This window comes from Cyrtonyx montezumae, unplaced genomic scaffold (assembly GCF_038088225.1).
Source record: "Cyrtonyx montezumae isolate F1298 unplaced genomic scaffold, pur_monq_1.0 scaffold_31, whole genome shotgun sequence".
Lineage (NCBI taxonomy): Eukaryota > Metazoa > Chordata > Aves > Galliformes > Odontophoridae > Cyrtonyx > Cyrtonyx montezumae.
This window is the reverse complement of record NW_027072036.1, coordinates 5457585-5475367: the sequence shown is the minus strand read 5'-3', so window position 1 is coordinate 5475367 and position 17783 is coordinate 5457585. Positions and strand designations below refer to the sequence as shown.

The 17783-nt window shown below is 55.9% G+C and overlaps 1 protein-coding gene across 1 annotated transcript; it reads left to right on the top strand.

The window, feature by feature from the left end:
- Window positions 1–396: 396 nt before the first annotated feature.
- FNDC5 (fibronectin type III domain containing 5) lies at window positions 397–10550 on the top strand. The gene is made up of 6 exons (XM_065744695.1): window positions 397–651; window positions 5465–5580; window positions 5869–6067; window positions 7332–7424; window positions 9227–9360; window positions 9542–10550. The coding sequence occupies exons 1-6, from the start codon at window positions 573–575 to the stop codon at window positions 9581–9583; spliced, it is 663 nt and encodes a 220-aa protein (XP_065600767.1). The 5' UTR covers window positions 397–572; the 3' UTR covers window positions 9584–10550.
- The last annotated feature ends 7233 nt before the right edge of the window (window positions 10551–17783 follow it).

Here is a 17783-nt window from a genome sequence, read left to right as displayed (position 1 = left end):
GCCGATCCCTCCGGCAGATTACCATAAATCAGAGCGCTGACGGCTTCATTAACCCAAAGGCACAGCTAATTGGAACAGCTCATCTAACGCTCATTACCTCCGAATTCAGAGCGCGGTGCCGCGCAGGGGCTGCGCGAAGCACTGGTGGGGAGATGTCACCGCTGAGACGACCCGCAGCGCGGGGTCCCTGACCCACCGGGACGGGCCCCGTCTGCTCCTCCAGCGCTGGGGAGCGGTCCCGGGGCGGTCCGGGCCGGGGGGAAACCGAGGCAGACGGCGGTGCCGGGCGGGGCGGGGGCCGAGCCGCCCCCGGGCCGGGGGAGGGACCGGAGCGGGGCTGCCCAGCGCTGCAGCGGGCGGAGCCGGGGCTCGGCGGGGCCGCCTCCCGGCCGAGCCGAGCCGAACCGAGCCGCGCTGCCGAGGGCCGCCGAGCCCGCAGCCGCCCCCGGCCGAACCGGGCGGCCCCGCCGGCACCGGGCCCGGAGCTCTCCGCGGTGCTGAACGGCGCCGCCGCGCCCGCGGGACGCCGGCCCGGAGCGGCTCGGCCCGGCGCGGCGCGGCGGCCGCGGGGGATGGAGCCCTTCCTGGGCTGCACCGGCGCCGCGCTCCTGCTCTGCTTCAGCTACGCCGGTCTGCGGCCGGTGGAGGCGGGTAAGGGCCGCCGGGACACCGGGGAGCGGCGGGGGCTGCGCGGTCGCGGGGGGAGTTTGGCACCGGGACACCGCCGGTCACCGGGTGCGGAGCGGCCCTGCGGCTCACGGCGAGGGGCCGGAGCGGAGCGGGGGGCAGAGCGGCGGCGCCGTGCCCACGCGTGTCGGCAGCAGAGAGCCCCTCCGAGCTGTCCCGTGGGGCACGGAGCGTTCCGTCTGCGTGACGCCTCCGAGCGGCTGAGTCCTCCGAGGGGGACGTGTGGGGAGGATGAGGGTCCCCCGGGGGTTTGTCCTATTTCTGACACAGGCAGGAAACACTCGGGTCCCCGCTCCAGCCGAGCTGTGCCTTCTCCCGAGTGCCCACGCAGGTGCCACATCCCGGCAGCGCTGCTGGGGGGTGCCCACGAGCCCTCAGCGCCCCGTCCCCACCCCCGGCCCTCCCAGCTCGGTGTGCCCGGCGCTGCGGGCTCTGGCGGAGCGGCTGCTTCGGTTCGCAGAGCTCCGGACAGCGCACATCCCGGGGGCTGTGGGTGGCACTCAGCGACGCACGGCTCCGGGGAGTGGGAATTCCTGCGCTCCGCGGCTCTGTCAGGTGTGGGGCTACAGACACCCACGTCCCACCCGCGCTGGGGCTGCGGGATCCCCCCCCGCGACGCCGTCGGGTTTGACACACACGTCCGTGGCACGGGGAGGTTAACAAAACGTTCCTGAAAGGAGAGAATGATGGGGAAAAGAGCGCATCTGCAATCGGAGCAGCCTTCCCGATCTCCTGCAAACTGGGACACGTCCCCTGCTCTTCCTTATCCTTGAATCACCTCAGCCACAGACGGGGAGTAAACACGGAGCTGTGTCCCTGCCCCTCGCAGCGGCCGCGGCCGTTGTGTCCCCGCGAGGTTTCGGGCACCGCAGCCCCACTGGTGGCTGCACAGTGCGGGGGGGATGCGGCCCCCAATGGTTCCAGGTGCGTGAATCTGTGTGACATTGGGGCTGCCCCCCCCCCCCGGCTCTGCAGGGGCCGTGAGCTGGGGCAGAAGGAGGGAAAAGGAGGGAGTGGGTACAGTGTGGTTGTCCCAAGGTCACACAGAGGTGGTGGCAGTGTCCCCATCGGCTCCGTGGCACCACCTGAGCACGTGGCCACGAGGCCATCGAGGTGAGTGAGCCGGGAGGGGGTGGGGGGAGTCGTGGAGGGGGTCAGCCCCAGTGGGGCTCAGCCCTCCTCGGCAGTCAGCTGTCAAAGAGTGCACCGTTAAGGCTTAAAGCTGCCATCCCTGCAACGACCCCGGGGGAACAGTGCAAATTCCCCTTCTGGCACCGCAGGGCTGTGAAGTGCAGAGCTCGGAGCTCGAGGCAGTGGGGCCGTGGAAATGGGAGGTGTGGGGCTGCTGCTGCAGGAACAGCGGGGGAATGCTGCACAGCAGTGGGGAGAGGACTCAAAATAGCCCTCAGCCCAGCAGCTCCACAGGGCAAACAGCGTCCCTGCAGAGCAGCTCAGGTCAGAGTGATCTCTGTGGGGTGGAGGAAACCAAACAGAGCGGGAGAGGCTTCAGCCCCAGGGCAGCCCATTGCAGCGCTGAGGTTTCTGACCCCGCTGTCAGACCCCAGCAGGGACAGTGCTGTGTGTCGTGTTCTGAGAGCTGTCTCCAGCCAGGATCGTGTGTGGAGAGGACAGAGTGCTCCTGCAGAGTGCTCTGCTCGCACTCACACTGCACACAGCACCGTGGAACGACTCAGGAGCGGCCCCCATGGAGCTGTGCCCCTGTGCTGAGTGTGGCCTCATCCATTTGGCATTTCTTGTTAAATAAACCCCTCCTGTTCTATAAAGTACCCCAAGGCCAAATTAAGGTCTGACTCAAACACAATTCAGCTATAAGCAGAAATACGTGGAGCACCAAAGCAAGCAGATCTTTATGTGTGCAATAAAAACCCAAGGGTTGGGCATGGGAGCAGCCAGAGCTCCAGGTACGAAGCTCGGGGTGCTCAGCCACCGCACTGCCAGCACTGCTCCATGTCACAGCTGCACAGAGCCACACAGCGCAGCTCCAGCACTGCTGGGATGTTCGGTTCCTGCATCAAACACACCACAGTGATCGGGCCCTGAGCTGGGATGCAGACAGATGCAGAGCACCGACATTCCCCAGGGTAGGGATGGCCACGAGGCCGATGTGCCCCCCTGCTCCCACCCAGAGCAATGCCCAGGGCTGGGCACAGCGAGCATCACCACGCCCGGGGAAGCAGGCGTAGGGCCGGGGCTGCCTGCTAACGTGCTGTCGGCACGAGGAGTGGGCGAGCAGCAGGAAATAATCCCCTTTGTCCCAGAGGGAGGCACCAGGGGCTGCTCTTTGTGTTCTCCGAGGCTGCGGTGCTCCCACGCAGCCCCGCTCATCGGGCACAGGGCTGTGCCGTGCCCCGCTCCCTCCCACTGCCCCGCGGGCTCTCCTCATTAAAGCACTCAGGGAAGCTGAACGGCGCGCCAGCCTGCCTGCATACCCCATAAAGCTGACAAGCAATTACATCCAGTGAAGGGAGCCATGCTGGGAGAGCAGAGAAAGGCTCTGAAAGCAGAAAAGCAGGGCTTGGTGCTCGCATTCAGCACGCAGGCAGTGGTGCTTTGCAGAGCATCACATCAGACCGTAGCGATGCTCCTTCCCCTCGCAGGTTGCAGCCCTCCGTCCCCGTGTCTGCAGGAGGGGTCGCGGTGCAGCAGCACAGAGCTGCTGGGGGGGGATGCTCCGATGGCCGAGGCTGATGCAGTTCCCTCTGCACAACAGCAAAGGAGCTGCGTGGGGAAGGGGGCTCAGCAGATGGACACACGGTGCCCATCACCTCAGCCCTGCCCACGGAGGAAGCTTCTGACTCCAGGCACTTCCAAGTGCCCCAAGCTCGGAAGCAGCAGCTGTGGGATGGGGACAGACGTGGCCCACGCTGCAGCTCTGCAGCAGTCACACGAGAGCAGGAGCTCCTTGCACAGGTGGGTGACTTTCTGTCCCTTTTGCTGCGCCAGCAGTGAAAAGCCAGGAAGGAATCAACCCAAAGCTCTGAAGTAGTTGTGTTGTTTTGTTTTGTGGGGTTTTTTTTCCTCTCTCCCAAATAAAAGACCATTAACAATCAGCAGAGCGTTTAATGAGAGGCCAGAAGGAGTACCCAGCACTAAGAAGGGATTAAGGGTAATCTTCGCAGCTCGCAGCTCCTCAGTGCACGGAGGCAGTCCCGACCCTCTCCTGCCAGAAGGGCCCCGTGGAGGGTCCTTGTGGAAGGGAAACAAGGCACAGTGGAAGCACAGTTGGCTGTGAAGCAGCCATTCCTTGCTAAAAACCACCGCATTCTCATCTCAATTAGTCAGGGCCCCTTCACAACAGGAGGATGCTGACAGAGAAGTGAAAGCATCTCCTCAGCTGAGCACAGCTCCAGCTCCAAATGGGCCGAGCTCTGCCCGTTCACAATGTGTGATTTGCTCCAGAAGGCGCTGCAGCCCCCGAGCCGGGGTGAAGAGGAACTGCTAAACCAGAAATCTTGCACCATATGGGCTCCGTACGGACCTGGCAGGGGAGAGGCATTCAGCACACACAGGGGAGGAGGGTTTGATGCACAGTGTGCACCGATCCAGCAGGAAAGGAATCGCCCTTGGGGCCGCACACCCCGCTCCCCAGCACAGCAGCGATTTCCAGGTGTTACAGCAGAGCAAAGAGGAACCAGCGCTTCAGATCCAGACCCTGCAGGCAGCACTGACCCACTGCATCCAGGGGGAAGCAGAAATCCCTGTGCTCAGCTCCACGGGCACGGGTGGAGCTGCAGCGGATGGAGTCCCTCAGAGCAGTGCTCAGAGTTTGGGACGTAGTGGTCTCACCTCACATCTCCTGGGTGCGGTGAGAAGAGCTTCCTCACGGACTGAAATTTTGGTCACCAATTATCCACTCCGCTCTGGGAGCGGGGAACTCACTTTCCTGGCTTTGTACTTCTGTCAGATGCTGTGCTACGTTCTCATGTCACTGCTGTACTGGTTTGACATCGCTGATTTATGCGTAGCTGCTCCTGCTCTGTAGTAGTGAAAGAGTGATGTTCAGATCTGGATATTAATGCGTTATCTCCCGACTTTAGCTGCTGTCTCTCCCCATACAGAGGCTGTTTCTCTCCTGCCCCCACCCCATCCTACTCTGCAGGCTCCAGCTGCAGCTCTGCCAGGTGCTTTCCCCCTCCCCAGGGCTGCCCGCTCCCACCTCCCCCCACTGTCTATATGAGCAGGGCAGAAACTTTGACATTTTTTGTGCTGTGTCCCCCCCCAAGGTCACACATCTCAGTGGGGACACAGAGGTGCATCGCGTTCCCTGTTCCCTGCATGAAGCTTTTTCTGCTCCCTGCGAGGTTCATTCTTCTCCTTTCAAAGCCCTCCACAGCCCACGCTGGGCAGCTCCTCCTAAAAATACCCCGACAAGGCGTCCGTGCTGGGATTTAGCGGCACAGCTGCGCTGGGAGCGGGGCGAGCTGCTCTGCCTGCCACCTCCCAGCCCCACCGCATCCTCCTCGTGTCCGAGCACATTCATCAGCTGTGACTCACAGACCTTCCTGCACGCATTCCGTCTGCTGACCGCCCCTTGCTAAAATTAGACGGTGCTCGGGTCAGCACGTGGGGACGGGGATGGTGAGGAGCTGCCCGGGGAGGGGAGCGGCGTTGGGGCGATCCATGGGGCCTCACTGCAGACCGGGAGCATCGGGTGCTGTCTGCAGAGAGCAGGCAGCAGCACATCATCGCGGCTCTGCTATGAGGAGAGCAGCACCCGTGCATCTGCACAGCCGTGACTTTGTGTCCCTCCCTGCAGACAGCCCATCGGCTCCAGTCAATGTCACAGTCAAACACCTGAAAGCCAACTCAGCCGTAGTGACTTGGGATGTTCTGGAGGATGAAGTTGTCATTGGATTTGCGATTTCCCAGCAGGTATGATCCCACGCTTCCCCAGTTTCAGTCATGTTCATCTTCACCCCATCGGGTCCCCTCGGTTTCCAAACTCTCGCTGCAGTGTAAGGCCACTCCTTCTCGTCCTGTCCCATGGTCTGTGGGGGGAACTCGCTTCCCATCCTCTGCGTGCAGCAGCACCCGGTGTGGCACTCGCTGCAGAGGTCTCCGTGCCCATGGTGGACAGGGCAGGAAGCAGTGGCTTTAGACACCAGCAGCACACACAGGAGGTCCCTCCCCCACTCTGTGCTCTCCTCTCTCGGCTTCCAGAAGAAGGACGTGCGGATGCTGCGCTTCATCCAGGAGGTGAACACCACCACCCGCTCCTGTGCCCTCTGGGACCTAGAGGAGGACACTGAGTACATTGTGCATGTCCAGGCCATCAGCATCCAAGGGCAGAGCCCTGCCAGTGAGCCAGTCCTCTTCAAGACCCCCAGGGAAGCAGAGAAACTGGCTTCTAAAAATAAAGGCAAGTGTGGGTGAGTTCCTATGTGGCCCCCAGTGAGTGCAGGGCTCTGCAGGGAGGAAAGAAGGACCCCATGAAAGGAGGAGAGCTGGGTTAGGTGCACACAGCGCTGAGGGCCCTCATGTGATGCTCTGAGCATTCCCAGCAGTCAGTGAGATGCTGAGATTGTGCTGCTGTCAGGGCTGAGCCCAGCGTGATTGTATTTCTGTCTGAGCATTCTGACACAGTTACACCCCAGCACTGAAAGCGACCGCATATATCTAAGATGAAGATGAGGTTCCTTTGCTCCAGCAAAATAGCAGCAAGAGGTCAGCAGCCACTGCCCCCAAAGGCTTGCTGTCCACTCCTCCCACTCCAGATTTAATGGACAAAGTGAGGAGAAGGTTTCCAGCCTTGGAACAAGATGCCCTGCATCCTTACACACAGGAACACCACTTTCCTTACATTTCAAAAGTTTATACCAAATCACAGAACTGCTGACGTTGGTTGTGACTATCTGAGACCATCTGGCCCAACCTCTGCTCAAAGAGGGTCCTCAGAGCTGGAGGTCCAGGACCAATTGGGTTTTGAGTACCTCCAGGGATGAGATCGGGCACTTTCTGCCTGGCAGCTCCTTCCCTCGTTCCTCTTAAGCCAAACTGGATGGGGAAGGTTCGCTCTCAGGAAGAATCTCTGCTGCAGGCAGAGCTGGGGAGTGCAGGGAGTGGGACTACAGGGGCTACCTCTGACCCAGGGCTCAGCCTGCTGCAGGGCTCCTGGCCATGGTTTCTGGGATGCTGTGAGCTCTTGGCTCTTCGTGTCAAAACGCATTGGTGTCTGTAAACACAGAATTACTGTTCAACTGAAAGCACTAAGAGGAGCACTGCTTCCCTCCCCGGAGGCCTAAGCTGTAATCCTCTTAGTGCTTTGAAGGCGAGGAGGTGCATTACGCCCTGCAAAAAGTCTCAGCACATCCTGAACGCCACAGCTCCGCTGAGAAGGACCGTGCCCAGCTCCTCACGCTGAGCTGGGAGAGAACTGCTGAAGCATGCAAGGCATTGTGACAGGCACAGACGGCTCCAACAGAGAGCAGAGTGAGCTGCCACAGAGCCAGGCAGCCAGGGTCAGCCGTCCCCATTCGCTTCTCCTCCCTCTCCCCATCTCCTGCCTGCGGGGCTGAGCACGGGGCAGTGGCTGCAATTCCTGGTGTGAGCTGAGCACAGTGCTGAGCCGTGGCCAGGGCTGAGCCAGCACTTGGGTTTCATCATCTCTCTTTCCCTCTGTGCAGATGAGGTGACAATGAAGGAGATGGCGAAGAAAAACCAACAGCTGCGTGCAGGGGAAATACTCATCATTGTGGTGGTGCTGTTCATGTGGGCAGGTCAGTCCCATCTCTCTGTCCAAGCACATGGCATCCCCAGGGCCCTGCACACCAGGAGCTGGGCAGTGCTGAAATCAGGTGAATCACTGCTCTGAGCTGGCACGGCACCATGCAGATAATGGCCTTGATGAACCAATTGTTTAATTCAGCATGGCTAATCCTGTAAGCTCCATTTTTCCAGGAAGCACTGATGTTAATGCCATCAGTCCTCCACCAGGACGCCTCAAGCCCTTCAGACAGCACGGGTCACAGCAATTATCTGCCTTATTATGACTTCAGCTCTCGTGCAAAACAGGAATTCCCTGACGAGTTCTGCCAAAGTTCAGACACATCAGGAGCTCTGCTCCCAGTGCCAACTGCTCTATCTACACTAAAACTGACTGCAAAAGCAATTAAAGCGATGGAAGCATTAAAAGAACAAACGGCTCCCAACATGCAAACACCAATAAACCCAGACCCTCTCTAATTCCTGTACTAAAACACACAGAGCAGCATTTAAGAGGAAGGGCAGGAATATCAGCTTGGGATGGTGGGAGGAGGAGGGCGCTCAGCATCAGATGAACGCAGCGCCCAAATGATGCTCTGAAGCAGAGCACCACACAGAAGATCCCCTTCAATACGAGGATCTCACTGTGGCTTTTCGTAGCGAGAACAAAGTTACTGCACTTCCAGAGAAAACAGCTTTTCAGCAGAAGTTTGAGTCCATATTTCAATAGATCTCATACCAAACTGTGCTCAGGACAGACATCACTCCTCTGTTCTAAGGCAGTAAAAAGGGAGAGGAAAACGCCCCGAGTCCTGTCCCATCAGCTTGGCCCGTCAGCCAGCCCCGAGCTCATTCAATCTGGAAATCACATGCATGAGTTAATGGGAAAAAAAAAAACAGTTTGCATATTTGTTTTCTATTTTGAGCCACAGCCTCCCTGGGCTACAGCAGTCAGCTGCCGCTCGGCCGCAGTGTCAAACATTCATGAAGCAGTGCTGGCTCCCACGTCACGGAGCACAGCACCCAGGGGGACAGCTCAGGTGACCCAAGGAAACTGCCAGGCTGGGAAATGAGCACTAGGGCAAACCTGTGATCCATAGGAGACAACTTCTGGAAAAGTCCCAGGTTGATCATGCATTGCTGTTCACAATTCCAGAGAATGGAAGGCAGTAACTGCTGGAGATGATCACCAAATTAATTAATTAACTTTACCTCCCCATATAGAACAGGCAGAGAAGTCATTTGCTTAAGATATCATGTAAAAGCTTGGGAGGGACCTTTCCCTTCTCATTGCTTGTCACAGCTGCCCCCGCTTTCCTCTTCCTGTGCTTTTTATGTGTGTGGGAGGAAATTTCCACTGGCAGTTTCTGCTGCCGTCGCTGTTACGTATCTGCAGGTGTTGTGCTGCTGCTCAGCAGGCCCAGGCTGACCCTGGGCACCCACCTCTCATCCTCCAGCTCCAGCTCCTCCTGCTCAGCCCAGAGGGAAAGACCATAAGGCACATTTCCACCAACCAGAAATTCCAGGAGCTCCTGTGCTTGTAAAGCAGATCCCATCTAACCACACAGGTAGTGCTATTGCTACCCAAACACAGGGCTTAAAGCACTCGTCCCATTTAGCCTTAAGCTTCCCTCCTTCTGTCTAACAGGTTTAGCATGGGACTCGTGTAGGAAGCAGAGGACTGAGGAGCTCTGTTAGAAAGGAGCAAGTGTGGATGATGCTGAGATCTCCCCCAGAAGGCACGGAGCTGCTCGCAAGCACGCAGCTCTGCAGGCTGAGCTCCTTTGTGTGCTCACTAATGCTTTCTCCCCATCAGGGGTGATCGCCCTGTTCTGCAGGCAGTACGACATCATCAAAGACAACGAACCGAACAACAGCAAGGAGAAAGCCAAGAGCGCCTCAGAGAACAGCACCCCTGAGCACCAGGGTGGGGGGCTGCTCCGCAGCAAGGTGAGTGCTGGGGGGTGCAGCCCAGCACTGTTTCACTGGCCCACTTTCACAACTCACAAGGATGGGAGTGAGAGCTTTTACGTAACAAGAATCCACACTCATCACACAGATCTGATGTGGGTACGTTTTCCTCCCCATTTATTTCTATACATCTTCTCTTCCTTTGTCTCTTCTCCCCCAGTTCCCAAAAAACAAACCCTCTGTGAACATCATCGAGGCGTGACAGCCCATGGGCTCCGCTCCTCACGCTCCGCCTCTGAGCAGCGACGCCTGGGGAGGAGAAACAGCGACTGGGAAGGAGACCTGGGGACCACCACTCAATGGCACACAGCTCCTCCCTCACCTGTGGCCCGTGAACATCTGAGCAGAAGGGAAAAAGCTGCAACAAATAAACAAAATACAACGCAAACTCAACCAACCAAGACAGAACAGTACCAGTGAGAGCTGCTGAGCTGCTGGCGGCGGCCCTGAGAGGGACGGACGGATCAGAGCATGGGAACAGCCTCTCACACTGCTCCCCACCCTCACACTCCTCCTCCTGGAACGATTTTCCCATCTTTGGGAACTTACAGTGTTTTGTTGTCGTGCTGTCTCACTGTCACCCCCATCTCGCCGTGAGCTCCGGCATCGCTCGCCAGCACTGCTCCCTGAGCCGCAGGGAAGGGAGGATGGAGGGCAGGCAGCTCGCCGCGGGCACAACCACACGTGGGCTGCCAGGCTTGCTTTGTTCCATTGGCACGTGTTGTGTTACATGCCTCACGGGTGGGGTTGGTAAGAAACAGAGGGAGGAGATGTACCCCAGGTTCCAGTCCCACTGCGGGAGCTCCCTGGGCTGCTCCCCAGCCGGGTTCCAGCATTGCTGCCTCCCATCTCACAGTGCTCATCTTCATCTCAGTTAACTGGGGCACAGACTGAGATGGGGGGGGGGGGGGAGGGGGGGCACCAGAAGCCCCTGTTCAGCTTCCAGGATGAACCAAACCATCATCTTCGTGGTATTTTCAGCCAGCTGCAGTGTGAGAAACGCTCCATCAAGATGTAGCCAGTCAGCAAAAAAAAAAAAAAAAGAAAAAAACTGATGATAGCAGTCGCTATGCAAGGTCTCGGTGGCAACTGCCAGTGGTGCAGAAGGCTTTTGCCTAAGGGACCTTTTTCTGAGGGCTTCAGTTCTTAAAGGCTTCTCCTCGGGGGGTGCAGGGGGACAGCGTGGCTCTCCCGGTGTCCCAGCCGCTCCGTGATGACGTCGGGTGTCTGCCTGCTGGAGGCTGCCCTCCACGCGCAGGGGTCCTGGAAGGGTCGGACTCCTCTCTGCTGCTGAGCACTGGATGTGTGGGAGCTGTCGGGATCGCCGGTGCTCCGAGAGCATCGCTTGGAACAGATAATCTCTTGTAGCGTGCCATGGGGTATCTGTATTTACCTACTCCACAAAACCACTCCACATGCACTAGGGGATGAGGCAAGATCCTATTTGTTCCACCAGACAGGTTGGCCCGAGGAGGGCTTCAATCTCTTTACTGGTCCCAGCTCTGCAGGACCAGTCCCTCCAGCACAGCCCAGTGGGAGGAAGGCAGCGGGAGGTCTGCCCACGCTCTGTGGGCAGGAAGGGCTTCCCCTGCACCAGCCCCAGGCCAACCCCTCTGGTCTCTTCCACGGATCCTTTGCCAGAATATACTCCTCCATCACCAAGAGGGAGAGGTCAACACCTCTAAAACAGACAGAGCAATAAACATTTTATAACGTACAACAAAAGATCAAAGGTGTGTCTCGTTTGAAGCAGTAATATCTCCTATTTGCCCACTTCAAGCAGAACACACACAGGGTTTGACATTTCCCAGTGACTGTGGGTTTTCTGGGTGTAGGAAACCAGAAGGGCTCACAGTTCTCTGTGGCTGTGGAATGAAGGGGAAAAAATAGCAGGACTGATGGCATATATAGCACTGCAGCCACACCTAGTGAGACCCTTCAGACGTGCCTGTTATCTCCCAAGAAAGAAACGCCACTTGGAATCCATAACCCCATAAAGGGAGATTTAGCACAGATGGTGCAGCATGTGCAAAACGATAAGGGAGATGCTCCCTCGTAATCCTGGAGCAGACAGCCCTCAAAGGGCCGCTCACATGGAAATCAGCCTGCTAATTTGGCAGCTTCGGGGGAGGGAGGATCATGTGTTGTTTATAACGACGGCTGTCCCTGGTAATTCAGCCCATGTCCCATTCTTCGCTGCCGTTCCCCAGATCCAGGTCGGAGCCACATCTTTTCTAACAGGGATGCACTCACTCTTCGTTTGGTGGAAATAGGGAATTAAAATTTAAAGCGTAACTGTTCACACAGAATTAAGAATTCACCACGTGCTGTGGCAGGAGGCAAAAGGGTTATCATGATGTTTCATAACCGTGGGCTTTAAAGGCAAAGTAATAATGCTATTAATGAGAAGAGACAGAAGCAGGCTGGCAGCAGCTCAGCTCATCAGAGAGGGACTCCGCACTATTACCTCCTAATGATTCTCATAGAGGAAATATTTTCAACAGCCATGAATTGAAGTGGTGGAGGAAGTCCACGTTAAGCCACAGTGAGGAAAAGAAGATCCTATTTTCTGAGATTCACGAATGTGAAAGTCCTCACTGCTGTTTCCCACAGTAACTAACGTGGGTCAGACACCGTGAAGTCTCTGGGCTGTGTGACTTCTCATTAGGAAAAGACACCTCATTCTCATCAGCAGTGCCCAAAAATAATCCCCGTGTGACCCAGGGGCACTTTACAGCCAAGAAAGGGAAGGGATCAAGGAGCAGAGAAATCACAGCTGTGAGGAAAATCGCTTTGGGCTGCAGAAGCACTCACCCCAATGGCAACCCACGCTTCCCTACACATCTCCCTGACTGCAGATTCAGGCAGCGAGCACTGAATGCTCACAAGCAGGAGTGGGAGTGGGCTGGTGCAGGGAGATCCCAGGGATCCCTGCAAGGATTTCTCATTGAACCAGCCCTGCTGCAGGGTGCTCATCCCAGGAACCACGCGAGCAGAGCCCACGGGCGCAGGGAGGAACGAGCAGCTGAAATGAGAGTGCTTTGCCAACACACACAGTGCCCGCTTGAAGCTGAGCACCACTTGCCCACATCCATCCAAGCACCGCAGTATCATGCCCACAAGCACAGCTCAGCCCACACAGTCCTCCCCCGTGAGTTTGGGAGCACAGAGCCGCGGTGTGGAGCAAACACTGCTCAGAGCATCTCCTGAACCTCAGCACCGCTCACACCTCCCAGCACAGCAGGAACAATGCAGGCTCTGCTCCCGTCTAACGAGCGCATTAGCATCTTGTTCACTGGCACTTCAGCAGCACCAAAGAAGGAAACACCTCTGCCACGCAGTGTAATCTCAGCTGCTAATGACTTCGTGGAGGAGATGTAAGCAGAGAGGAACGGACTGCTAACGCCAGTATCTGCCAAAGGTTACATCCCACAGAAGTGCATGCCACATCACACACACTGTGCTGATAAAAACACAGCAATTCATGGAGCAGCCAGACAGCACTTCCAGCAAGGAGAGGAGATTATGCCATGTTACACCAAATGTCATTACCCCAGATTTGCAGAAAAACCTCCTAACCACACAGAGCAAAGCCTGGCACAGCCTGACTGACCAAATGCCGTCACTTCCCAGCATTTGTTAAGCAGCAGTGTGATCTGCTTGCTTGTTACACCACAATATCTTCTGTTTCCTCCACAAATCTGCACGGATTCAGTCATCTGATGACCTTACAGATTAAAGCAGTGCTGATCCCACTCGTCAGCACTCCCAGCCCACACGTCTCGGGGAAATCGAGCTGGGTTCTCTTCCAGCTCATGCATCAGCACCAATTTTGTGTAGGTTCACTCCAAATGAAGAGCCTGTATTATTAGCAGCAGAGTCAGGAAAGACACAGCGTGGATCTGAGATCCCAGATGGAGCCAGCAAAGCTGGCAGCCAGGGAACTGCATCTCTGCTTCCAACATGCAGTTTTGGGCACGGAGTCAGTGGGTGGCCATAGCAGCACAGCCCCACGGTGCCATTTGAACTTCCCAGCACATCGCTGCCCTTTTAAACCGGTAGAAAAAACACATTTAGTGCCATCAACTGCTGAACGTGGTTTATTTACACCACCCAGGCCTCTTCTGCAGAGTTCTCCAGCTGCTGTTGGAGCTTTAACAGAAGGCTCACATCAACAGCATTGGCTGCTGTGCATGGTCTCCTAAGAGCCACAAAGAGATACCTAAAAATCAAACCAAAAAGCGCAGAGCCCCTGGGTGCCCACCTGCAGGAGCCCCAGCCCCTCCATAACATCACTTGGACCCCACAGCACCCATAGCTCAGCAGCTGCAGCACAGCCCCACTGAGTGCCCCTCTGCTGTGACCGTGTGCGTGACTCAAGGTTCTGAGGCACCATCACCAGGAGCACTGATGTGAGCACTCAGAACAGCCCTCCCTTCCAGAGAGCAGCTCTGAAGGCCTCACACAGCAAGTCCCTGCAGAGAGACCGTTCAAGAGAATGTACAGATCCTCAAATTGTGCCACAAAGTAGGAACCTGCCATCTCTCCAGCCTCGCTGCGGTGTTTGCTCTCCTGCTCACTCAGAACAGGTCCCACAGCTCCGTGAGAAGCAACCTCAGAGCGCTGCCCTTGCTGAAGTTGTTCAAGGTGCTCTCCATACAGAACGTGGCGTGTCCTTGGCCCATCGAAACTCAAAGGTCTCTCCACGCTGCACTGCAGTCATGTGATGGATGAGAGCCACAGGGCCACGCAACTCACCTTCCTGCCCAGGGAACAGAGTGTTCTGAGAGCAAATCCACGTCTCCTTCGTAAGCTCTGCTATCAGCTTTTATTTGCTCAAGGGAACAAAAACTTCTAGAGAAAATTTCTGATGTGTTCTTGAAAATCCACCTTTCCTGGATGCTTTGTTTAGGAAGAACTGAGGCCACTGAGACAGCTATCAGAAGGCAAACTCACTGTCACATAGCACCTGATGTCCCACAGTGTGAGATCAGAAGAAATGTGGCTCTTTACAGACCCTTATCCATCCCACACAGAGGGCACAGACCCAGGGGGGCTGAGTGCTGCCATCGGGCACAGCCAACGGGTGCCAGCACCGGAGGGCAGCAGGGGAAGGACAAATCACATTGCTCTGCTCCTTACAAAGCACAGGGACAATGAAAGGTCGCACATAAAGCTTGTCGGATCAGTGCTGCCCAAGACCTCCCAGGAGCAGAGGGATCCTGGAGCCAGCACAGCTTGCTGCTTGTCCCCATCGAGCTATGCAGCTCTGAAGGGCGGAACCCCAGAGCAGCAGTTCGTGCAGCTCCATCACACATGCACAACTGCAATGGGAACGGCTGTGAAAGCAGTTCTCCCAAAGCACAGATGTTTGGGTGGGAAATGGGAACGGTCTACATTCAGGGAGAGGGATGCTGTCTCCGTTAGCTTGTCCTTCCCCTGCCCTGTTAAGAATAGGTCCATCCAGCCCATAGACTGCTGAGGATGAGCAGCAGTGCTCACATCCAGTGCAGGAATCACAGTTATGAGAGGAGCCTCAGTGCTTCTGCAGATCAATACAGAACCAAGCAGAACTGCTGAGGAGGATCTCATCAAGAAGGATATGATTCTATTTAGTATTGAATGAAGGGCCCTAATGAAGTGTGAATGCTAACAAATGGTCAGCTGGCATCTTTTGTGGTCAATTATCAGTTTCAGCCAGCCATTTCCAAACAGATGCTCAAATCACATCTCATTTCTACATCTGCTACAACACAGCCTCAGCAGCATTTGGATTCCTATGGAGAGCTGCAAGTAAATGTATCCATTCAGATTTAATATCCTCTAGGAACTACAATGAGAGGGAGAACCACCACAACCGTGGGTTAGCACAACTTATCGGGGTCGCTCTGCATCTGCCATGCAAATGATGCACATGAAATGGCTGCAGAAGGACCACACAGGACCAGGTCAGCCCACTGAGAAGGCTGTTCTGTGACACCTGGGGACGCCCACCCTGTGTCAGGATGAAACCCAGGCCTGCAGCCACTCAGAACACGAGAGCTTGGCACTAATAAGGAAAGCACGTTGTGTGCATCGCACGCGGTGCTCTCCCCCAGCAAAACAGTTCTCCGTTTCACTCACCAGCTTTGTTCATTTGGAGTTTCTGCCTGATTTTCTGTGACTCGGAACATACATCTTGCATTTTTAATTTGAAAGGAAAACAGGCCATTTCAGCTCTCCTCACACAGTCCCCCCTGCATTGCTGATGCTGTATCCATACACTGGAAAGCAGCCCCGTGGCAACGCAGCTGCTCACGCTGCCCAAAGAAGTGCAGCCTCCATGCAATCAACCACAGAATTGTCAGCTCCCTGTAACTCTCAGGAAACAACAATTACACTCATAAACAGCTGAAATAAACACAGTGGGTGTCTGTCTCTGGAAGCTTCCAGAACACTCTTTGCCCTCCAGAATACCTCAGTTCAACTGCTCAGCCATCCTGATGCTGCTCCCCAGCTCATATCCACCCTGCCCTTCCCAGGCACCTTCCTTTCAGCCTCTGCTGCTGACAGCTCTGAGAGTGGTGAAGTGTAGAGGGTGTCAATAGTAGAGCACAATCTCAGCACTTAAGCTCTGCAGCACCTACAGATCCCTCCGTGCACCCACTGGGGATGCTTCTTTAGCTTCTGTAGTTGAGAATAACAGATGGGGGCATATCTGTCAAACCAGGTTGCAGAATAAGGTCACAAAACGCCCCACAGAGTTCATTCATTCATTTTCCACTGCATCATTTTACAATGACAAAAATAACAGCAGTCCTTGAAATAGAGCTGCAAAGATGACGTGGAGAGCAGAGGAGAAGGAGTCAGCCAAAGGAACCAGCGAGTCACAGCCGCCATTACCACGCCAGAAACAGGCAGAGCCTTCCAGAGGATCGGATGCTTTTGTGATGCCCAATGCCACGGAGGGATCGGCAGCGCTCCGCGGGGCTGCAGCGGGCACAGGAACCCGGCGCTGCTCCGCTGCTGCCATCTGCCGGGAGCCCCAGCATCGCCCGCTCGGCCCTGCCCAGCACTCGCAGCCTCTTCCTCCTCCTTCGGACCAGCCTAGCACTCCGCCCTCTCGCAGCGCTTTATTGCTGTGGAAAGCTCCTGGGGTCTGGATGCAGAAGAAAGCGGGAGAGTGCGGCTCTGCGCTGCTGGGCTACCACTGTCAGCGTGACCACGCGCTGTGCACTCATTTGTGACCTCTGCTTTCTCCAGAAAGTCATCCTCCAGAGGCTGTCCGGGACCAAGCACCACAGCAGTGACTGGGACCGGCAGAGGTCACTGTGTTCCTCTGATCTCTGATGCTGCCTTTGCAGCTCTGCTGATGACTGACACTCCTGGGCAGCTGCTGCTCACACCCTCTTCACTGACACCACGTATGTTCTGGCTCAGAGTGCTTTTTCTAGCTCCGCACTGCTCAGATTCCAAGCTATCATCCGCCAAGAGTTCCTGGATCTCTTCCTCAGTGTAATTGAAAGGAGAATGCCCTCATTCAGTGTCTGACAGATCCAACAAGGAGCTGCTCGGCTCACCAGCACCAGCACACCTGGCTGAAGCCAGAGGAGGGACACAACATTGCATTTTCTGACAGCACTGACAATTAAGTCATAATAGCCAGAATCAGCTGGATATTTTGAAAGCAGGTATGACCTGGGGAGCAGAGCAGCAGTTTATCTGTTGGAGTGGTACAGCAGTGATTCAGTACAGCTTTCTTCACTGGCTCTTAGATCTGAATCCACTCTGAGGAATCCAGCAGACTTCTGATGCAGTGGTACTGGGGAGGAACTATTACTAGGTGAGACCCAAGGAGAAAAAGCCATTCTCTTGGCTCGGTGAGATGCACAGTAATACAACAGCCTACAGGATTGCTGGCTGTGTGTTAGCATCACTGGCACCAGTCTGCCCCTACATTCACTCATTCAGTACCCCAAAGGCACCAGCAGATGTCTGCTAGTGGAACAGCCACAGCAGTTTCATGAGTCTGAGAACTGAGTTTAGTATTTAAGTACCTGCCCACCTAAACAAACAGAAGCTGTTCTCATACAAGAATTAACCAACAAACACTTACCTGTTTCCTAAGTCAATGATTCACTGCTGTAACTACTTGATCCCCATTACCTCTGCTCTTGAGTGGTTTGGGTCTTAACAGCACACACTAACAGCCCGTTCTCGTGCTGCAAGCACTCACTCACACACCCTGCAGCATCAGCCAGCAGGACTAACTCCAGCCCCAGCCACGACAGCCTGTACCACCCCCTGCAAAGCTGCTTTAAATCAGCTGTGCTCACACTTGAAGCCAATATTTACTAATTACACCCTCACCAGCTTTCATTTAAAGCACCCAGCCCTCCTTAAGTGTTCCCACCTCATAGGCC